This window comes from Hyperolius riggenbachi, chromosome 9, assembly GCF_040937935.1.
Source record: "Hyperolius riggenbachi isolate aHypRig1 chromosome 9, aHypRig1.pri, whole genome shotgun sequence".
Classification (NCBI taxonomy): Eukaryota; Metazoa; Chordata; class Amphibia; order Anura; family Hyperoliidae; genus Hyperolius; species Hyperolius riggenbachi.
The window spans coordinates 109,020,018-109,044,581 of record NC_090654.1 but is presented as its reverse complement, the minus strand read 5'-3'; the positions used below and the strand labels follow the sequence as shown (position 1 = coordinate 109,044,581).

The window sequence follows — 24,564 nt, the reverse complement described above, 5'->3', positions numbered from 1 at the left end:
GTAATGTCCTAGTTACCATACATATGACATGGATTAGATTGTGAGCTACGCTGAGGAAAGTCAGTGACATGACTATGTGATCTGTAAAGTGCTGCAGGAGATGTCAGTGCTATATAAATACACAATAATACTATGGTAGGACATTAGACTAAGACTATGGTAGGGATTAGATTGTGAGCTCCTCTGAGGACAGTCAGTGACATGACTATGTACTCTGTAAAGTTCTGCAGAAGATGTTAATGCTATATAAATACATAATACAATTATAGCACACTAGGCTAGATATGGTGGGAATCATTTGATTGTGCGCAATGACAATATTTAATGGTGGGGTGGAGGCAGGCAGGAACGATGTTGGGCGGGTTCTACAATGTCACTGGTGGGGGAGGGCAGCGCCAGGTAGAGAAAGTACTGCGCAGCAGCTCTAAATCAGACATGTGCAGTAATTTGTCGAGAGATGATGACGTAGATGAGGGAGCTCCAACACGTAATGACGTTTATGCTGAGCAGCACAAGCTGTTATTGCACCAGCAACCACGTGGGGACACAAATGCAAAAGTACAATGAGAACATGGATGGAATCGGCCTGCGGTTTATGGAAGCCAACAGATCTCTCTCCGATCAGATTCAATCAGAGAAAGGCTGAGGGTGGAGGTCTGGAATGGAACAAACAGTTTCAAGTACACTGGTGGGGCAGACAGAGTGGCAGTCACAATTTCTTCCAATATTTACAGGTAGTCCCCGACTTACGAACGACCCGCTGATACAAACGGCATGGATTCAGTGTTTCCATGGGAACAAGCCCCCCCCAAAAAAAAATTCAAATTGGACTTGTAGTTTTTGAGAATTCAAAGAGAAAATGGCTTTTAAACTTGTATAAGCAGGCACAGAGGGCAGAGGTAACACTGAAGGTACAGGGGGGCACAGAGGAGGTACAGGGCACAGAGATGGCACAATGTTCCAACTTAAGAACAGATTCAGGTTAAGAACGAACCTCCAAGTCCCTGTCTCGTCTGTTAACCCGGGACTACCTGTACTTGCTTCTACCAGTGATTAACAAGGTTCAAAACTCTTCTACTATCGTAATTTATTTATTTATTGTATTTATAAAGCGCCAACATATTACGCAGCGCTGAGTAATGAAAAATAACAGATACCACAATGTGTCACATTTGTACAGAACTGAAAATCCAATGGAAAGAAAATAGAAAACCTTTACAGTTCCATTCCATGTTCTTCTTCCAAATGAAAAGAGAAAATGCTCATCCATAAAGGCATTTAGGGGGGAGCGTTGTATAATGAACTTAGAAAAGGTAAAAACAAACAAATAAACAAAAAACCACTTCATTAAATGTGCTACAACATGCAGCTGAGCAGCATGTCTCTACGGTGATTGTTCCTAGAACGCTCACCCCCAAAACAGTTCACCAACAAATGTTCCAGGAAAGGGTAATTAAGTGTATGGGCCTTTATGCAACTAATGAAGCCGAGATATCAGTCCTTTCAAAGGGACTCCAATTCTGTCTTGCAATGCCTATTAATTAAATCAGACTACACAGTGACATGAAAGTATTTTTGAAGCAATGCCTAGTTTACAACAAAAGGTAAAGTGACACCCAGGTGACAAATAAACAAAGAACTCAAGGTACAATAACAAATGCACAATACAACAAATATTAAGCCTTCACTGAACTAAACCAAAGACAGCTTCCAACACAAGGTTTCAACTGAAGTCCTTGACAAAAAGCAAAATATAGCACAAAACATCACTTTGAAGAATTAAGCTGCCATACAATCGCTAGAAAGTAAATACATTACAAAATGTACAGATAACTGCACAGTATGTTGAACTTTTCTATAAATGAACAGAATATTAATAAAGAGGGTACCAACATTATGAATAAACTGGGTTGCACATAGGAGGCAATAAAAATGGATTAGCTTCAGGAAGTCATTCCCTTCTTTGGATCATCAGAATCAGCACTAGATGATAGCCCGTGCACAAGGAATATCACAGTCAAAAATAAGAGGTCAAAATTGCTACACATAACATAAAAATATAAAGAGGCAATTCTATCACTCACAGAGGGTGTGCAACACCAGTATAAACAGTTCTAAGTCAGAATTTAGCAATATAAATTTGACCTCTTAAAACAGAAGGTATTTGCGATTATTCAGGATGGAATGAGCATATGATGCCTCCCACAATGCATCACTGCTAAATATGCAAATCACCCCTTTGTACAATTAGCAAGCTAACATTGTTGCATTCAAGTGGTTCTTAGATGGCAATAGAGATGCCTGAGACACCATGAAGATGTCCAACTCAGCCATCTTCACATGAGGATAAATAAAAAAAAACCTGTTGTACACTACTGTATTCAGAAGTTCTCCAAGTAATGAGAAGGGTTAAGAGAACATAGCAAAGGACTTGTGTACAGCAGTTTTTAATAAATGCAACATCTAAATTGCACCCACTGAAGGATTCACGGTTTTATTAAAGGACCACTATAATGAAAAATGTTAAATATACTTGTATGCATCCACGTACAATCTACATTGGTTCTAGGATAAACTCTGCACTATAAATGTATTTTTCCTAGGTCGCTGTTACTTGCAGTAAGTAGTAAAATCTGACTTTCTAGTAAAATCTGTTTTGGACTAGTCACTAGACCATCTCTACATTGGGAATTCTGAGGGTTTTCTTTATTTTCAAAAGCACTTGGCGTATTTTCCGCTGTATAAGATGCATTTTTTGTCCTCAAAAAATGGGGAGAAAAAGTGCCTACGTTTTATACGGCAGAGGCAGGGAATGCCCAACTTACCATCACCCGCCAATACGAACTGCGGACGTACCAACATCAGGGATTCCCTGCTTGTGCCTCCACTCCCTCCTGCGTGCCTCTGCTATTACCCCTTCTAATCTGCTGGCAGCATCTTCTTCTGTGCCTCCCCCCCCCCCCCGCGTGCCTCCACTCCCCCCGCAAGGCCTCTAATGTCCTGGCCCCCCTCTTTGTCTGTAGCGGCAGCGGCTTACCCGATATATGCTGCCGTGAGGACTGCAGACACCCGGCTTCCCGGCTTATACTGATGCGTCATCAGTAGCCGCGCACAAGAGGAAGCGTGAATGGGGAAGCCGGTTGCCTGAAGTCCTTGTGGCGGCATGTATCGGGTAAGCCACTGCTGCTACAGACAAGGAGAGGGGCTAGTACATTAGAGAAGGATGGCAGAGGCATTGCGGGAGGACACATAAGAAAATGATGGATTCACGGGGGCCAGCAGATTAAAGGGGGTCATAGCAGAGGCACGTGGGGGAGCGGAGGCACGCGGGGGGGCAGGAGGAACAACACAGGAGGAGATGCTGCACTCACGGGGGGGGGGGGCAGCAGATTAGATGCTGCTGTCACAGGGGCCAGAAGATTGGAAGGGGTAATAGCAGAGGCATGCGGTGGGAGCGAAGGCATGCACATGGATACATGGGGTTAGATGGGGCACACAGGAGGGAGACATGGGGCACACAGGAGGGAGACATGCGGCACACAGGTGGAGACATGGGGCACACAGGAGGGAGACATGGGGCACACAGGAGGGAGACATGGGGCACACAGGAGGGAGACATGGGGCACACAGGAGGGAGACATGGGGCACACAGGAGGGAGACATGGGGCACACAGGAGGGAGACATGGGGCACACAGGAGGGAGACATGGGGCACACAGGAGGGAGACATGGGGCACACAGGAGGAGACATGGGGCACACAGGAGGGAGACATGGGGCACACAGGAGGAGACATGGGGCACACAGAAGGAGACATGGGACACACAGAAGGAGACATGGCGCACACAGGACACATGGCGCACACGGAAGCATTACTGGGGAGACATGGGGATGCAGGAGGACACCATTTGGGGATAACATGTACAAGACGCTCCGGAATATGGATGCACCAGGTTTAGTATATTTTCTCCCCTGGATTTTGCCCTCTAAACCTAGGTGCATCTTTTATTCCAGAGCGTCTTATACGTGGAAAATACGGTACTGAACAGCGGTTGCTCAGCCCATCTGCCAAATAGTATCCAATCAAGTAGGTAGACTAGGTGTCAAGTCTGTATAGGTGCATTCCAGGGAGTGCTTTTGTAAAAAATAAAGGAAATAATGAGAATCCTCCATACGGAAATGAATTAGTCCAAAACCGTCAGAATCTTACTACCTAACGTAAGTGACAGCGACATGGGAGAAACGCAATTTATAGCACATTTTACTGTGGGAGAAATATACTTGTTATGTTTACATATCTACTTTAAATTTTCCAGTTTTCACAATGGTGGTCCTTAAATTTAATTCAGTTACTCATGACACGATATAAAGACTCATACTGAAGAATACAATGAAAAGAAAAAGAAAAGAAAAGAAAAAAAAAAAACTTTACCTGTGACCCTTTCTTGCTACCTGGTAAGTTTATTATAAGAGTTTTGCCTCTGATTCCACAGACAGGTCTGAAGACAAAAGAGAAACAGAAAGTTATACAAAAATAATTTTTTAACAGAAAACAAGGGTTTAAAACTGCATAGGTTTATTGAACGTTTTTAAGACACAATTGTGTTGATTTATTAATGGTATGGTAAGTAGCAAAAAAGACTGCAAACATGTCTGCTAGTGAGCAGATAACTACACTGCATGGACTGCAAATTTCCTGTTTGATCCGAAACCTATGACTACTGTGATAGCCAGCAAATAACAAAAATTATGCTTTACAAAACTTGTGTTCAGTATAGGAGTCCTGCAAAAAAACAAAAACATCAATGCAATCCAGGGCTTTGGATTCAGTACAAAAATCATCTGAATCCTCGGTTTCTGATACCACCAACTCCTCTAATTAGCATATACCAATCTTCTTGAGAGAATGTATGTGACAAGAAAAGGGCATTTCATTGCTGCCAGAGCTTAGGAATTTTAAAGCTGTATTAAAATGGCATCTGCTTTTGGGAACAAAAACCTCCTGGCCAGGAAGCTGACACTTTACCCTTTCGGCCCAACGTTGCCAATGTGAATGTCGTCTGTATAAGTTTCACCAGAGCCCCAGATCAGCCACATTTCAGTATATAGCCCTGCCACCTTGCAGAAAAAGGCCTCTGAATATATCTGATATAGAAACGGCCAGGGCCATTTTCTGCAAGAAGGCAGAGCTATGCGCCAGAACAAAGCTGACATGGGGTTCAAGTGAATCTTATTAAACAATGGGCTTAATGACCTGTAGTGCGCCCTATGCACACCTTACATAGCAGTGCGCGCTGCCATGTAAGTAGTGTGCCTTCCTTAGTTAATGCCTTAATTTAACAACATATTAAACTAAATGATTCAAGAGAGTGCATACATTTGCATATACAATTTGCATAAACCTGCATCAAAGCAGAATTATTTGCATCTCATTTACCATCCTTACTAGTGACACAACTACACATTGGGCTCCATTCTTACAGCAGAGATGTTATTATATTTAAAAGATTCCTGTGCATACAAATATATAGTCACCATCAGATAGTTTCTGTATATCTGAGGGTATACAGACACACATGCAAACAACTACATAGTGCGCATGCGCAGTGAGCTCCCGGCCACAGGGTCAAAGGACACATGCAGCCAGGCAGCACCTGCGCAGCCAGCCGCGACCATCCTGACCAGGAAGTAAGTTCAGGGGCGTCGGTAGGCAGTACTGGAGGGGGACAGAGAACGGGGGAGTGGTGGACATGAGGAGAGCCCACTAAACATGCCTCCTCCCCCCAGTTTGAAATTCTTTTTGCGCTAAGGTAGCCTTTAAAGAAAAAAAATAAAAGAAAATATACACTTTTTCTCCATTTTCATCCATTATAGTTTTAAAATAAACAATGCTTCCGTAGATGAAACTCTTTATTTGCCTATTTATCTCAGTCATCCCAAAATTTAAATTATGTCCTTAATGCAATGTTAGGAGATAAAATATTTTTTGGAAATAAAGGGGTATTTTTTATATTGTGATTTTTGTTCTTCTCATTGTACCCTAGCAATAATTGCAAGCTCTTATTTGCAAAAATAACAGGAATATACCCATGGCATACATATTTAAAAAGCTCAGTCCCTAAGGTAACAATTTATGAATTGCATTTTGAATTCAGTCACTTAGTTTTCTTTTTACAAGCTTTTTATTTTGGTACAGAAGATATGAAAATAACATTTTGTTGCTTTTGCTACATTTTGTCACTAAAAAGAGTTCACAAGAACACAGGCCTCAACCCTAAAATATATTCAACAATGTATCAGGGATAAAATAATACTACATATAGGTCTGTTGGTTGGGCATCTAGCAGGCCACTAACCCTAGAGTGTGCAAGTAAATTTGTACAGGCCATTTTTTTTAAATGAAGTATTATAGTGCCATACTTTGTTTGCATAGCCTCAGAACTGTCTGAACAGCAAAAAAAAAAAAAAAAAACAACCAGTGCTATTTAAAAGTGGGTATTTTGTGAGCAACCGACTCCTAACACTAACCTCCCCCAAACTACTTCTGACACTAACTTCCACCCACCTACTCCTAATACTAACTCCCCCAACCCACTCCTAAAACTAAGCCTGGTAATTAACCCTCTGAGGCCAGTCCCATAATCAAAAAGCCTTGAGTTTGGCTGCAATGTAGCCAAACTAAAGTGCACTACTGCTTGAAAACCCCATGCCCGCCACTCTCCCGTCACCACCCCTATTTTGTTTGGGAACCTGCTATTTTCGAGTAATCCACTGCTTCTATTTGTTCCGACAGTAGCTGGTTATTTCTCATATCAACATAGACACCTATGGCGGCACCCAAAATCCCCCTGCCACAATCACACACACATTTCCCGCTACTTCCCAATTAGCATTTCCTGTTCTGAAAACACAGTAAAAATGTTCTGGTATCCCCAGCAGAATATTGTATGATTTAGAATAATATTGTGTAACATAATTGTGACATATAGAATTCACCTGCAAACTAGTGGTTTTTTAACATAAGCGTAGTGCCATTTTAGGGATCGCAACATGATTTTATTTTTTTCTCCCTCACTATTTTGGATCACATCTGTGCCAACACTATTTCTGGCCATCTCTTTTTACATTTCAGGAAAATCAGGCTGAAGAAAGTTGAAAGGCATAACTATTCTGCACAAACTCTTCAGAGATCAGTTCATAGATTGCAGAAAACAGAACCTTCAGAGGATTTAAGAGTGCAGCATGACTTCATAACTCACTATACACATACAGGGTTTGTTCACTTCAAATGCCTTCAAAGAAAGGTATTTCTGGCAGATTAAACCGTTTCCCATTCTACAAAAAATTATTTCAAGAAACACCAAAAATGTATTTCAAGAGAAGGTTTTGGGCTTGCTTTCTGTTAAAGAGTAGTTAGTAGTTCCTCTCAGAGGACAGAGATATTACCGGTACCTACAAGGAAAAGTGATATGTAAAATAGGCAATAGGAGAGAATTAAGAGATCTGCATCTTACTGGAGCGCTAAAACACTGTTTAGGTACCCATACACAGTTAGACTGCCATCCAATGTGGCTAACAGATCAAACCCTCTATTTTGAATTTGATCAGAGTGGGATCAAATTCCCCGTACACTGCACACAGATTTTTAATAGATTAATCACTTCACCACCCCTGGGACGAGTAAAATCCCCTTGCAAAATCCATCTACAACTCTCAGGGACGTAGATACTCGTCCCTTGCTGTTGCGCTCTCCCGCTCACTCCGGCACCTGGTCTCACCGCTGATCGTTAAGGGGGAGATCAATGAACACAGTTCCCATTCATTGATCTAAGTCCCCACAGGGACGGATCTAGACCAAGTTGCCCCAAGTTGCGCCTGGGGCAAGGTCAGGTTTTGGCGCCTAAACTGCTATTCCCCATCCACATTTTGCCGCCTTTTTAAGAATTCAACAAACTGCGCCTGGGGCAAGAGACCCGCTTGCCCCCCCCTAGATCCGTCCCTGAGTCCCCATGTTAATGATCGCCAACATCAATGAGATTACGCTGTCATTCACAAAAACCTAAGTAACACGTCCACGAATTATTTCTTGTTTGCGTACTAATAGTGCGCACAGTAAAGTAATGTGCGAGTACATCTTGTGGCCATATAGTAAAATTACACCTACACTCATTTTCATTTGATAAAAAGACCTATACATACATTTAAAATGAAATCCTTACCTCCAACACTCTTCCATAGTTACCCAAATAAAACTTTTGTATAAAAAAAAAACAAAAAGCAATTAAAAAAACAAAACATAAATAGTTACCTTAGGGACTGAACTTTTTTTTTTTATGAATACTGTATGTCAAGAGGGTATTTTAATGTTACTCTTTAAATTATGGGCTTGCAATTCGTGATGAATGCAAAACTAAAAAAAAAATGCACCTTTGTTTCAAAATAAAATATTAGCGCCTTCAAGTTCTGAAAAACCCTTTTTAAATTACTCTATAAAGTTAAATGCAATGTTATACCCTGTTGTAATTAACCTGAACATAAATCAATAAAATATATTGAAACAGAAAATATTGGCGCAATACATTGTACTAGGGAAGAATTTAAATGATGCAATAACAGGGACAAATGGTACTTAGCAAGAAGTACCACCCAAAGAAACGCCTAATTGGTGGCGAAAAAAACAATACATAGATCATTACAGTGTGACAACTACTGATAAAGTTATTGGCAGATGAATGGACACAGCGCGATTAAAGGTAAAAATTGATCTGGTTTTTACCAGGCTTGGAGGGGACATGGTTAAACCATGAAATATATTGAAAAGCGATTGAAACGCAGAATTGCTCTGTTCGGCACAGTGCACCATTACCGTCTACCTACAGTGCATCCAAATGACTTTCAGCAGACTTGATCAGAGTGACTAAACTGCCTTTAAAAAAATGATGCTTGTATGGCCTGCTTTTCAGGCGCTTTTTACACTGTACAAGTTGCAATGCAATAAGATCACAATGGTGCTGAAAAGTTGCATTTTCCGATAGTACTGAGGTATACTCTACTATAAAACTATGCATTTACTGCCACTGTAAACAAGCACATTGCACTGTAAACACACACCCCATTCCCCCAACGGAACATTCCACACCACAATCAATGTGATAACCCCATAGAAATAGATTTGCATCACCTTTTTATGCAATGATATTGTCCGTTGCAATGCCACGCAATGGACATAGTCTGAAAGAGTGCATATGAAGAAGCTAGCACATCCAAGAATTATCTTTACTGTTATCTTGCAAATAAGCCAACGTTTTGGAGCCACAAAGAGACCCTTTATCAAGGCACAAGTTGCTCTAGGCAACAATCTATCTGCCGCTTAAGGGTAAGCCTGTAAGGTTATGTGGGGAGTCTCTGCTCCTCTTCGCACTCACAGATGAGATGTGCATCCAGCAGGCGGCTACAGCCTAGTGTCATTTGGCTAAAATACTTACAATACAGTGATGCTTTATAAAGACGTCACCTGCTGTATGCACATGACTTCAGGATCTCAGTAACTGACAAACTCTTTGTGATTCACCTCGGCTCCTGTTCAGTGTCCTCAAACAGCCTGCAAACTGTGGGCTTTACTAAAGGAGTTTATAATGAAATTGCTCTACTCTTTTCAAAGTAATTAGATGAACTTGCTTCCTGTATGTGAGAACAGTGACAATGCCAAAGCTTTGACAGAAGGTGAGATTAGATTAGGTTTTCAGCAGTTAACTGTCCTGCTACCTTAGCGGTTATCAGCAGGGCTCACGCTTCCTCCTGTACAAAATTACATGTTAAGAATAAGCACAGCCTGATAGTAGGGTGCATGCGGATTCTTCTTTGGAAATCAAACAGCTGTCTTAACTCTCTCTTTTTTATTTATTTATTTTTTAACCACGCAGAAGTTGCACTACAAGTTTAAACAAACAAAAGAAATAAAAGATTTTATGTCTTTTTGTATTTATTATATTTAAAAAGCAGACCTGAACTCTTGCACTGGACAGAATGAAAACATATAGAAATGCTAAGTACTTTGGGAGTTTAGCCGGTCTAATCCCCCCTCATCTGTGACTAAATTGTAATTTGATTCCTTAGCTGTGTTAGCTGACTGCCATGGCAGATGTTAAGAAATTGTCTGCTTCCATGAAAACAGGAAGTAAACAAACTGCAGATTTACTGCAGGAATTAGATGCTCTGTAACTAAGAAATGTTTTTCTTAAAAGGTTATTCCGTAGCTTATATTTTAGAGCTGAGGTGAAGTTCTGAGTTCAGGTCCGCTTTAAACCAAACCAAATGTATAATAATTTGCCCAAACGTTGTTAAAGGCTATTGGGAAACAAGCGTGTATACCTAAGATCCCATGACAGCAAAATGCATGGAGTACAATGGAGCAGCAGTAGTAGGGAGGGAGAACAATAGCATCACTTGGGTCATGTGATCTGGCACACTGGACCTCTTACCCAAGCATCGGGACGGTATAAAGGCTTCTGTACACACACAAGACTCTTGCCCAAGGCAGTCTTTGTCGACCGCATTGACTGAGTTTAATCTGGTGTGTGCATTTAGCTTTAGTCTCTGCCCCTTCCGGTATCTTGGCAGGATAATTATCGTATCTAACAGAACTGCAACTTTCACAGCCGAAACATACCCATTATCATATATTGAACTACAGCCCCAGTTATTGGGAACTGAATTAACCCCTTCCCGAATGCCTAACGCCAATAGGTGTTGGGAAGGTGGCAGCCTAACGCCGAAAGGCTTCAAGTCCTGGAGCAGTGTTTTACTCCGCTCTGTCATCAGTCTACCAGTGGCAATCACCGCTACCAGACTGTTAGAATATAGAATTAATGTTAGCCTGTTAGAATTGAATCGAACCAAGGCCATTTCCTGACAAAGCTCTACGTCTTGAAGAACCTTATTGAGGAATTTTTGCCTCGTGATATGCAGCCTACTCATTGCCTTATGTTTTGTTTCCTCCGATTGCAAGCACACATGATCAGAGTTCTCACACTTCTGCATGTTGTAATTGCTGTTAGTTGGATTTCAATAAACTTGGGAGAGTGTGTGAACTTTAGCTGAAATCACATACATCACCTGCAAAAATGTTACCAAGTGTGTTATATCGTAACGCACAGGAACCAGCACTGTACTGTGAAAAGTAACATGAAAGTCTATGGACTTCCATATAACCATGCAGGTCACACACCAAGGGCTTGATCCACTATGCGGTGCTAACCTACTTCGCACGTCTAAAGTCTTTAGGCGCGCTAACCAGGGTGCTAAGTAGGTTAGCACCGGTTTTCCCGATCAGATCGCGCGCTAAGTATCGCGCGCAAAGTTTTGTGCGCGCAAAGTCCTATGTGCGCGCTAAGTCCCATAGGCTTTAATGGGCACTTCGCGCGGAGCGCCCTGCGCTCTGTGCGCGCAAAACTTTGCTAGACGTGGGAAGGGGCTTTTCACAGGAATGCTAACAGTTAGCACCGCTTTGTGAATCAAGCCCCATGTGTAGTGCATCAGATCTTATAGCACCATACATAGGGTTTGATTCACTAAACCGTGATAACTCATAGCACGGCCGCGCTAGCGTTTTTACGCCCAATCGCGAATTTAGGCATTTCCCCTCATTGTACTGCATTTGTACCTGGAATGAACCTATCAGAGTAAGCGGTACTGAGTGATGCAGATTCACTGCTCTGCACAAATGCAACAATAAGTAACAGCCTTTTTCAGAATACACACATACTATAAAGAACAATTATTTCCACTTTAATCAGCACTTTTATAAATGTAATAATAAAAATAATGCTGATAGTTTCAAAGTATTGTCTGTATTTTTCTGGCATGCAGCCAGTGTGCCTCTTTCTAATGTTAGTATAGGTTACATAAATACAAACATATACATATATACATCACTAAATATAAGGTAGTTACAGTACATCAATCCTATACAAATTAAAACTGAACAGGTTTGACATACATAAGTGTATAGAATACATAAAAAAAATGCAAATTAGAATTTCAAATTAGTTTTACACCAATGACTGTACTTGATGTTTGTCTTTTATTTATTTTATATGCTTAACATGTTCAATTTGAACCTGTTCATACTGGACTGATAGGTTAATGTTTGGACATTTATTATGTGGTGGCAATAACTTTAAAGAGAAACTCTGACCAAGTATTGAACTTTATCCCAATCAGTAGCTGATATCCCCTTTTACATGAGAAATGTATTCCTTTTCACAAACAGACCACCAGGGGGCGCTGTTTGATGTTGTGGTGAAACCCCTCCCACAAGAAACTCTGAGGACGTGGTACTCCTGGCAGTTTCCTGTCTGTGAACCTTACTGCATTGTGAGAAATAGCGGTTTACTGCTGTTTCCAACTGCTAAAAAAGCATGCAGCACCTACATCACCTGCCAACAGTAAAAATGTCACTATGTAATAAATGTCAGAATGTAAATCTGGGATTTAAAAGATTTTGCAATGGGCAAACACTGACTAAATCATTTATACATAATTATTGTAAAAATGAAGCACTTTTTTATTAAATTATTTTCACTGGAGTTCCTCTTTAACCTCTTGCAAAACTAGATACAATTAACATTAAAGCAATACTTTAAACAAAAATGCTTACCTATGGAGAGGGAAGGCCCATAGAGCCTTCCTAGTCCCCTCTTGGGGTCCTTCAGAAGCATTCATGTCCCCATGTGCTTCGGAAGGCAGGTGGCTCTGTAATAGGCATGTGCAAGTGCGCGGTCAAGCATGGGCAGTATGGAACTGCCCATCTTTGAAAACACTTGTGTCCCTGAGTGCTTCCAAAGCCTTTCAAGGATCCTCAAAGGTGTATTCCACCAGTTACTCAAATGCCTGTAAGGGAAACTAAGACACCTGGAAAGGTACAGCAAGGCTCTAGGAGATCCAGAGAACCTCCATAGGTGAGTATCTGCCTTTTTTAAGCTGGCTTCAGTGTTCCTTTAATACGGAGCATCTATTCACTAGTTCTGTTAAAGCTCATTACAGAATGAAACACGACTAATGGAAAAACAAGACCAAAGAGAGAGACAAGCAATTCGCCACACAGTAAATACACAGTTGCTAGCGGAAACCATATGGAAGCATTGCTTTTTTTTTTTTTTTTTGCACAGCTCTTGGTGTATTAGTCTGCTACACACCGTGGATCCTTCATCCCCTGTATTCTCTCCCTCTGTGAGATGCATCCACAGAACAAACAGAAATAGTACAAATAAATCACAATCTCTTACCTAGAAAGCATGCCTAGAGGTGTGACATTTAGGGATCCCATTAGCATTGCCAAGGCCATTCCTGGAGCTTCTCGCTCTATTACTTCTTTTGTGGCCTAAGTAGACAGAGACAGAAGTAAAGATGAAAGATTAACTCCAGACAAAACCTTCTTCTTAGAGCTACGGAAGTATTCAGTAACCAATCTTGATTTTATTTGGGATAGAAGCTTTTTGAGGGTCAATTAAAACACTAGTAACGTGCCTGGTCAGGAGCCTCTAAACTAGGGGTGTCAAAGTCAATCATATAGGGGCCAAAATCTGAAATGTGGTCTTAGTTGCAGGACACGCTGTTTATTCACACATAACGGGGGAGGGGGTCTCCAATTGGCACTCTAAAAACGTCAAGTGCAATAGCTGAATGTGGCCCCTCCACTGGTGTGCTCCTCTGAATGGGAAGGCAGCTGCGTTGCTTAAAGAGACACTTAAGTCAAACAAAAAAAATGAGTTTTACTCACCTAGGGCTTCCAATAGCCCCCTGAAGCTCTCCGCTGCCCTCGCCGTCTCCCTCCGATCCTCCTGGCCCCGCCGGCAGCCACTTCCTGTTTCTGTGACAGGAGCTGACAGGCTGGGGACGCGAGTGATTCTTCGCATTCCCAGACACATAAGCACCCTCTATGCTGCTATATAGTATATGATATATGCTATAGCAGCATAGATGGCGCTATTGTGGCCAGAAACGCGAAGAATCACTCGCGTCCCCAGCCTGTCAGCTCCTGTCACCGAAACAGGAAGTGGCTGCCAGCGGGGCCAGGAGGATCGGAGAGAGACGGCGAGGGCACCGGATAGCTGCAGGCGGCTATTGGAAGCCCTAGGTGAGTAAAACCCATTTTTTTTTTGACTTAAGTGTCCCTTTAAATAGAATGCTTACTTGCAGCGTTTGGTGGCATGGGTGGGAATGAAAAGACGCCATGCTCTAAATTCTTGACAAGATTAGCTGCACATTTGTTTCGGGGGGGTGATTGAGACACTGATCCTGGAATGATCAGCAGGACAGCCAGGTAACTGATATTGCTTAAAAGGAAAGAAATATAGCAGCCTCCATATACCTCTCACTTCAGCTGTCCTTTAACCTTCCTGGCGGTAAGCCCGAGCTGAGCTCGGGCTATGCCGCCGGAAGGCACCGCTCAGGCCCCGCTAGGCCGATTTGCATAATTTTTTTTTTTGCTACACGCAGCTAGCACTTTGCTAGCTGCGTGTGCAATCCGATCGCCGCCGCTACCCGCCGATCCGCCGCGCCACAGCCGCCCCCCCCCCCCCAGACCCTGTGCGCTGCCTGGCCAATCAGTGCCAGGCAGCGCTGTGGGGTGGATCGGAGTCCCCTTTGACGTCACGACGTCGATGACGTCGGTGACGTCATCCCGCCCGTCGCCATGGAGATGGGGGAAGCCCTCCAGGAGATCCCGTTCTTTGAACTGGGGGCTGGGGGGATGCCGCTGAGCAGCGGTTATCATGTAGCGAGACCTTGTCTCACTACATGAAAAAAAAATTATTTCTTTTAAAAAACGGCTTTGCTGCCCCCTGGCGGATTTTAATAAACCGCCAGGAGGGTTAAAGGAGTTATCAGGCTTCTAGATGTAAAAGAAGGGCTACTTACCAGGGGCTTCGTCCAGCCCCAGGCTCCCAGCATGTCCCTCGCTGCAGCTCTGCACGCAGCCGTTCGCCTCCTCTGCCTCCCGTTCTGCGGTGATGACGTCAGGCCAACCTGGAGGTCTGCTTGTATTGCGCCTGCACGAGCGGCGCTGTCAGTCACAGCCACGTAGATCGGAATGTACTGCGCATGTGCAGTAGTTCTGCGCATGCACAGTATGCTCCGGTCCATGTGGCGGTGATTGACAGCGCCTCTCGCACAGGCACAGCCTGGTCAGCCTGACTTCATCACCGCGGACCGGGAGGCAGAGGAGGCGAACGGCTGCGTGCAGAGCTGCGGCGAGGGACATGCTGGGAGCTTGGGGCTGGACCAAGCCCCGGGTAAGTAGCCCTTATTTTACATCTAGAAGCCTGATAACTCCTTTAAAGCAATGCTTAGACATAAAACAAGCAATTTTAAAGGGAACCTGAATCGAGCATGATAAGGAGGCTGCCATATTTATTTCCTTTTAAACAATAGCAGTTGCCTGGCTGTCCTGCAGATCATTCCGGCATCAGTGTCTCAATCACACTCCCAAAACAAGCATGCAGCTAATCTTGTCAGATTTATGTCAGAAACATTTAATCTTCATGCTTGATCAGGGTCTACCTCTAAAAGTATTAGAGTACCAGCAAGACAACCAGGTAACTAGTACTGTTTAAAATTAAATAAATATATTAGCCATATCCCTTTCACTTGTCATGTCCTTTAACCACTTGACCACAGTGGTAAACCCCCCTAAACACCAGGCTATTTGTTTTCAAAATAGGCCACAGCAGCTCTAACCTTCCTGGCGGTAACCTACGTTCAGGGTAAGCCGCGCAGGAGATTTTCTCAGGCCCTGCTGGGCCGATTTGCTTAATTAATGTTTTTTTGCTGAACGCAGCTAGCACTTTGCTAGCTGCGTCAGCACACCGATCGCCGTCGCCCCGCGCTCGATCGCCGCTATCCGTCGCACCGCGCGCCCCCCCCCCCAGACCCCGTGCGCTGCCTGGCCAATCACTGCCAGGCAGCGCTGAGGGGTGGATCGGGACTCCCAATTTGAATGGGATTTCCTGATCGGAGATCGCCGAAGTCGATCGAAGCGGGCGGGGGGAGCCTTGGGCTCGCTACATGATTTAAAAAACAAAAAAAAGACTGCTGCGCTGCCTCCTGGCGGAAATAATTAGACCGCCAGGAGAGTTAAGGCCAAGCTGCAGCGCCGCACAACACAGCACACTAGTGATGGCATACACGTAAAAAAGGGCGCTGGGAAAATTGTGCGCAAGGTGAAGCCCAAAAAAAAAAAAATAAAAAAATAAAAAAAATAATCACCCTGCTAATGCAAATTTTATATAGATTCTATTCCCCCACCAGGTTTCCATGGACTCAGGGGTTAGGGCCCATTTCCACTGTTGCGGAAATCGGGCCAAATCCGCAGAGTTTTCAACTCTGCCATAGGGGATAATGCTGCTGTCATCCGAATCGCTTGCATTAGTGTTTCGGCCGACATTGCAGCATTTTTTGTATGGGAGGCAGCAAATCCCATAGCCGGGCTGCGTCCTCGCACAGGAACGTAGTACCGCCGCGCGTCTCGCAGGACGCACGGTGGCTAGTGGAAACAGGCCTAAAGATGCAATTTGGCTGCCAGCTGCAGGGAAATTGTACTTTTTTTTCCTAATTTGGGCTCAGTCAGTGCCCAAAATACCGTGCCAACAATTCATATTACAGTCTATGGCAGCACCCAGATGTCCAGCGCCCTTTTTACCTGTCTTGAGTATTTTCCCCCAATGAGCCCAAGACTGCTGCCAGGTCATGAAGAATAGTTGTTGGCAGAGATGGAAGGACATAGAACGGAGGAAGTGTGCTGGCCAGTCAGCTGAGTTCACTCTACTGCCATAAGTATTCAGCAGGTGCCTGGGAGACCACTGTTAGCTTGGTGGGGAGACCTGGGAGGTCCACCACTGACTCAGAGGCCCTGGGCAACCGTATGTTGCCGTGCCCCTCTCTCAAACTAGGTCTTTCATCTGGTATGATCAAGAATTTCAATCGATTTCAGCTGGAATTGTTGGGGCATCAATCTCCAGCAAATTCAATCACAGTGATCGGATCTGCACAGGAAAATCGATCAGTGTATATGAAGAGAATTTTGCTGCTGCTCAGATTTTGGTCAATCAGCAAAAGTAAAATCTGCTGGGACAGAAAAGAAGGAACTGTGGGGTTGGTTTGTCCCAGCAAGCATATTTAGTTACATTTAACAAAGGACATATACAGTGCATATATGTACATATAGGTTTTCTCACCTCTGGTGTAACATCTCTTGGGGCAAACCCAGTCCCTCCTGTTGTTAAAATCAAGTTAAGTTCTTTTTCGTCGCACCAGTCTATTAACGATTCCTGGCAAAAGATATCAATATAAGAAAAGCCAACTTTTCAAAAAACAGAACAATTGTACATTGTAGAACAGAAATTATTCAGTAATAAGTCAGAGCTTCTAATTTTGTGCAGTGAAAAATGACAACATATGCTAAATACTGAGCTCAATCTCCACTTTGCTATGCTGTCATTTGGAACAAAGAAAAAAAAAATAAAGAATAATAATGCCAACAGGTCAAAGCTCAAAACCTACTGACATGTAGACAACCATAGACTATAAAAGTACCCATGTATCTTGAGATTTTGGTGGCCGATCAACCAATAGACAGATCTCTCTCTGATCAAATCTGATTTTTTTTTAAGTAAAGGTCAGTCCCCAATTACAGCCAGTGTGGCCAGATTACCCCCACCCCACAGTATGTGTGTCTCAGGTCTGCCGACTCTGTCTCTCCATATAGCGCACAAAATCTGAAGACTCATTTATTTTGCCAAGTACAAATGGGTGGTTGTACCCAGAATTGGTTTTGACTCATACAGGTTCTGGAAGGACGGGAGGGATAATGTCCGAAAGCCAAAAGCCAAGGCTGGCATTCAAAATACTAATATCCTAAGCCCCTCCCCATAAATTACAGGAGGAGGAATGGGAGCCTAGAATACTGTACGCTCCCCTGCGGCAGCTTTGCAAGGGGGAGACAGACACGCTGACCCACATATAAGGCTTTATACTTTTCTTTATTCAATCAGACCTATATTTCTCAACTTATAGCCACGGCTTTACGGTAATTTGTATAGTAGGAATTGATACCTCTCTGATTCAATTCTGATCAGAGAGGAATCTATTAATTTCCCACATCGCATGGCAATCTATAAGTGCATTATATATATTTTCTTCCATCACAAACGCAATGAAATTAAAGAACGAGAAACATGGTGTGCCCAAATTGACAATACAACGATGTATGAAAGTCTATAGCTGTCTACTTTTATTTTTGGAGAGAAATCTGCTATACCGTTACCAATGCCTGTCAAGAGGATATCTCCCTAAAATCATTCATGAGCTCCGAGACAGAAAATATTTTCCACCTTTCAAGGTCCAAGTGTGGGGACAGTGCATGATGATCAACAACTGTATAGCTTTGCACTGCATTTAGCAGGACAAAACAAATACTGTTCTGACTATTATGTAATCCAGTTTATGCTGAAAACTGATCAGAAAAGCATTGCCTGTATGCTTCACTGTACCAACTTAATGCGACGGTAATGCAGCGTTAATGTGTGTTACCATTTTTTTTTTGCATTGTAATGTTGCGTTTTGACTTTAACATCGCATCACAATGCAACGTCCTACTGTGAACCTATGCTAAATGTAGGTCTGTTATTATTGCTAAATTATCACCATCATCTGCTTTGGCGCTGTACAAGAACAAACAAACAGTGGTACATAAGTACAGACATTGGTATACATGACAATCCAGACAGTGGTGCATAATTCAGTAGCTAACAATATAGAAAATTTCAGGGACAAATTGTATGCTGATTAACAAGACATATTGCATTATTCAAGACAGAAGAGAGAGCTTTGCCCATGTGAGCTTACAATCTAAAGGTATATTGATGTATACATAGATTTTTAAACAAGTTTGATATTGTGAACTTTTCTTAAGACAGTAATCAAATTAAACACGATTAGCTGTGGTTCAATGTATTAAGGAATGGAATGCTGAAACCAACAATTTCTACAAAATAGAGTACCAACGATGGTAAAGCAAATCAAGGAGTCTCATTTTACAGAAGGAAACCATATGTGCAAACAATGCACCAACTCTGGTCATTATACGCCATCAACTGTCCAGAATCATATTCATTCATTGAACTCAACACTATTAGTATCTAAGTATCTAATGTAATCGAATATCTACTATTCAATTGTTATTTCTGTACTGGAACCACTCATTGAAATCAAAATGGAATTCAAGGTAGTTTTTCACTACAGCATACCGTACATGACCATTTCTCCAGGTGTGAGTGTCATGTTACCTACTGAGAGCTGCCATTCAATCAGGAGAACCACAAGCTACTTAGGTTTCAAATTGTGGCGTTGCAGCCATTAATACAGGAAGCAGAAACAAGGTCAGTATCATATACCAATGGATTTTCCCCAGAAAACACATTGTAGTATCAATACGTTTGCTGTAACTGATCATGTAATTATGAAGGCAACTTTATTTACTTGGAAGATTCTATAGAACTATATAGGTTACTTAGAAAAATTATGTATGTTCTAGTCCTTAAAAATAGGAGCGCACTGCAATGGTCATGTAAAGTCACATTGCGTGCTACCAATGCAACCCATACAGTGCAGCATACACTCCATAGACTTTCTGCTTGAACCACACACCAGCAATGCACAGCATGCTTGTCGCACCGAAACAGAGATACAGCAGTGTGGAGGAGCTATTGAAATCTAACTGCACCAGATTGTGATACAATTATACTGTTTGTTGCACCGTTATACAATGGGATCAGTGTAAAAGGACCTTAAACATCCCAAAAGGGAGATGGACTGTTCTCCATCTGACCATATAGTGAGTATAACCAAAACGCATACTTTTTTTGAACTTGTGCTCATTAGCAATACTTAAAGGGAAGATCTGAGGAACAAAAGAAAACAAGTTCTACTTACCGGGGCTTCCTCCAGCCACTGGCAGCCGATATGTCCTTTGGTCCCCTCCGTTGCAGATACTGACCTTGCCAAGTCAGCATCTTCTGTGCCTCACGCTAAGTGCCTGCGTAGAATGCCCCCGGTTACTGCAGAGCGACCACAAGCTTTGTGCAGGCACAGAAGATGCCAACCTGGCGAGGTCAGCATCTGCAACAGAGGAGACCCCGTTACACCAGAGCTGCGGCTGCCAGGGGCTGGAGGAAGCTCCAGGTAAGTAGAAAGTTTTTGTTTTTTCCTCAGATCTTCCCTGTAAAGAGCTCTTCCAATATAAAAGATATAGCCTGTCACATCAGGCTCTGCATTAATGCAGTTAAACTGCAATTAACCTGCAATTTAAAACACAGGTGACGCTCCGCGTCTTCTCCTCAGCAATGCAATTGTACCCATTTTTCTGAAGTCTTCTGAAGCTCTTTGGCCACCCTTACCTGTGTTGCCTCGTCCTGCCCCCAGCTCAGCAGCTACCAATTAGGCCGCAGCTGCCGAGTTGAAGTTGGAGCGTGGCAATGCAGGCGGGGGTGGCCAGAGCTTTGGCAGACTTCAGCTAACTAATATCATTAAGACAGAGCCTGACATGACATGCTTTGTCTTTGATGCTGGAAATTAGGAAACGTTTTTAGGAAATTTGGGCTTCAGTTTGACTTCACTCTATCGCAGAGAAACTCTGGTTTATAGCACAGGTATATTAACCCTAAGAGTGTGAATAGGAAAATAAAAAAAAGATAATAAAAGCAAGCTATAAGTAGGATTGTTACTATATATAAATGACTATCTCATGCTACATGTCACTTTATGTACCCTTTTAACTCCTGGATCATTACATCTAAATAAAGATGGTCATTGAGTTGCAAATAACAATGGCGTGCATGCAAATTCCATGCAAACTGTGTGCAGCTTGGAATTGGACCAATCACATTAGTAAGTGAATCTGATTGGAGCAATTCCAATCTGCATACAATTTGCATTAAATTAGCATCCACTCTACAATTATTTGCATGTAACTGACCCTCTCTTTTCAACTGAACAGATATAGGTCACCCAGTGACACCAGTAAGAATCAAGTACTTGAAAGGCATCAGTATTATGCTATTAGATGAATGTACTTGGCTACTTGCACTGCTTATTGAATAAGCTTAACTTATCTTCCTATCAGTGTCAGGGAAGAAAACAGTATTGAACTGTACTGTATATGCACCTAAACAAGCATCTATGCATTATTTACAGTATCGAAATATTATACTTTAAATTGATATTACTATTAAACCAGTATTAACCAATATTAAAATTATTTATATTAAACCAAACATTTGAGTTGGCTAGTTACAGAGAAAGGAGGTAGGGATAATAAGGAAGGGGGTGTTACATAGAGAGAAAAAGGAAGAGGATGTGTCAGAGAGCAATTGGAAAGGAATAGATACGAACAGATCATGTTCTATGAGCTTGTTCTTAACCCATCAGCAGCTTCAACAGCGTTATCTCCTTTGAGATAAGTGCACTGCTTTTGATCTCAGTCGGCATAACTTGTTATGCTGTAAGTTCTTGGAATGCTTTGATTTCTCTCTACTAGCAGGAAATTTAGAAACTGAAAGCAGAAGTCCTGTGACATTCACTGTCTCACACTGTCCCCTAGTGACAAGTGGCCATTAATACACATTACAGCAGTACTAATTAGCAAGCAAGGCATACATTTGAAAAAGTCGCAAGCTAATTTAAGCGCGACATTAAATAACGATATTACTAGCAATATCGATAAATAACTATTTAAGCACAACGTTAAAGAACAAAAATGATAATAAAACCAGTAAATGATGATTTAATTGCATATTACATTATCAGTATATTTACTGATAATGTTGAACCTAACTATACCCTAACCTCTCCCTACTCTCACACAGAACACTCCCCTGGTGGTGCCTAACCCTAAGACTTCCCTGGTGGTGCCTAACCCTAAGACTTCCCTGGTAGTGCCTAACCCTAAAGGCCCGTACACACGCCTGACTGCAGGCAAAAACGGGTCCGTCGTCACCTCCCGCTGGGCGGGTTTTCAGCAGACAGTCCGGCGTGTGTACAGTCTGTCGGCGGACTGATAAGGCTGTTTCTGAGCGATCCGCCGGGCGGATCGCTCAGAAACAGCCTTATCAGTCTGCAGACAGACTGTACACACGCAGGACTTTCGCTGGAATGCCCGCCCAGCGGGAGGTAACGACAGACCCGTAGTTGCCTTTAGTACGGCGTGTGTACGGGCCTTAAGACCCCTTTGGTGGTGCCTAAACCTAAATCCACCCAGGTGGTGCCTAACCCTAAATACACCCTGGTGGTGCCTAACCCTAAATACACCCTGGTGGTGCCAAACCCTAAGACCCCCCTGGTGGTGTCTAATCCTAAGACCCTCTAGTAGTGCCTAAACACCCCTCAATCCCTGCATAACAATAATACGATACATTTCAATTTAATTGCAGCCGCCCGCTAAATGGCGTTAACGGCTTTTTATATTACTATAAATAACAATTGTGCCTACATATATCGATAAGTAACAATTGTGCCCACATGTATCAATCAGTAACAAGAACGCTCATTTTTGAACGCAACTTTTTCAACTGCTCCTGCAAGTAAGCAAGTGCAACAAAAACAGGACATGGAAAAAATGTGCTAAAATAAAATAGGCCTGGAGCCCTTGCAAGCCTCTAAATACATTGGCTGCTAAAGGGTTAAATCAATTTATCAATACGTCTTATGCACGTATGCATTCCCTTGTCATATAAGCTAAGAAGAAAAAAAAAATATTCAATGATTTCAGGTAAATGCTTAAAATTAAAGTAGTGTTAATCATACCATACCTTAATATCGTCTATTTCGTCTGGCACAATTTTATATGCTGATATAGTCCCGCCCAATCTAAAAGTGGAGAAATAAATCTTATTATTTTTCAAAACGAGGAGAAAAATAGTTTAGCATATGTCATGAGCTGCAAAATGTATGCAAACAGGTAAATGGTACACAAGACACAACATCTATTTAGTCAGTAAAGCAAAAAGTAAATTGTACTGCAGGAACATGATTGGTGGGGATCATCATCCTCTACTGTATATAATATGTAATTTTATCTCAATATATTCAACAGCAACAGTCTACGGTTGGCACTGACTTTATAGACAGACAATCAAAATCGGAGACTTCGACACATACGTTTTGTACAAAATTCCTGCTCTCTATTTTTGTATCTCTTAATTTTACTGTGGACTATCTTGTTATATTTTTGACCTTTTTCGATATTTCAATGCATCATTTTTACCTCAAAGTACAGCTGAACTGAGAGGAATACGGTGGCTGCCATATTAACTTCCTTTGGCCTTGATTTCCGTTGCCATATTGGTCTCTTTGGCTGCAGAAGTGTTTGAATCACACTCCTGAAACATGCATGCAACTTATTCGGTCAGACTTTATTTAAAACCCCCGGATCTGCAAGCTTGATCAGGGTCTATGGCTAAAAGTAGGAGCGTCAGAGGTTCAGCAGGACAGTAGGCAATCTGCATTGTTTAAAAGAAAATAAATATGTCAGCCTCCATATCCCTCTCAGTCCAAGTGTGCTTTAAAAAAATGACATAAGATCATAATGCTATCGTGTGCCACATTCTGTTAATAATAGGCTATTATCCTTTTCTGAGAATACACAGAATTGAAGTCCATCTCTGAGAACATTACCCCAGAGCAGGGGTGGCCAAACTTTTTAGGCCAAGAGCCATATTGCCTTCTTGAGAGTGCTAGGGGGCCTGAACTAGCGAAATTAAACCATTTTTACTGATTGCCGTTAGGTAAACTGTGTCTGTGACATTTTATCAAATAAAACATGACCTATATACCATGTGCAGTTAGCATGTCCCTTTCAATATGTAGGCATAGTGCTACTGGCACAGTTGCAGCTGCTAATCAGTGGCTGTTACTGCTGCTGGCACAGTGGCAGCTGCTAATAAGTTACTGCTACAGTGGTGGTTGATATCCTACAGGTGAGTAAAGGGGGAGGCACAAGGTGGCCCCTGCATGTGGCACCACAGCTACAGCCTGCAGACCACTTGGAATTAACAGCTATAGAGAGCTTCAGGGGCCACCAGAAAAGACTTGGTGGGCCGCACCTGGGACATTCCTGCCCTAGGGGTAGATTTCATTTTGCATAGAATATAGGTGTTTGTATAATAAAGCTTCAAAACATTTAAGAATAATGGGCCATGGCTATCTTGCTTTTAGAGGTGGCAGAGTTTCTGATATCTAATTTAATTAAGGTGATAAACCCTACCACCCACCGATCCTTGCAGCAGTAAGAGAGCTTACACTGCAGGCTCTTGCACACACATATTTTCAGGAATGGTTGTTTTTAAGACAGAATTCATTGAACTCAGTCGGGTTGAAAGAATTCTGCCTTTCCCATTTACTTTAATGTATTCACTGGTCCCTGCAACAGTTTAGAGCCAAACTCTGGAAAGGTCAGTTATTGTATTAGTAGAGATGGGAGTTCGGATTGGCATCAGTTCGCCATTTACAAACTTC

At 42.4% G+C, this 24,564-nt stretch overlaps 1 protein-coding gene across 26 annotated transcripts in view; it reads right to left on the bottom strand.

Moving 5' to 3' along the window:
• Window positions 1-24,564, bottom strand: part of GPHN (gephyrin) — a 468,752-nt gene that overhangs the window by 264,666 nt on the left and 179,522 nt on the right. For all 26 annotated transcript variants that reach the window (XM_068253294.1, XM_068253293.1, XM_068253298.1 and 23 more), the window contains 4 exons: window positions 22,860-22,917; window positions 17,232-17,324; window positions 13,284-13,378; window positions 4,430-4,496 (listed from right to left, as the gene is read on the bottom strand). In XM_068253294.1, coding sequence (XP_068109395.1) covers window positions 4,430-4,496; window positions 13,284-13,378; window positions 17,232-17,324; window positions 22,860-22,917 — 313 coding nt within the window. The remainder of the gene's footprint in view (window positions 1-4,429; window positions 4,497-13,283; window positions 13,379-17,231; window positions 17,325-22,859; window positions 22,918-24,564) is intronic.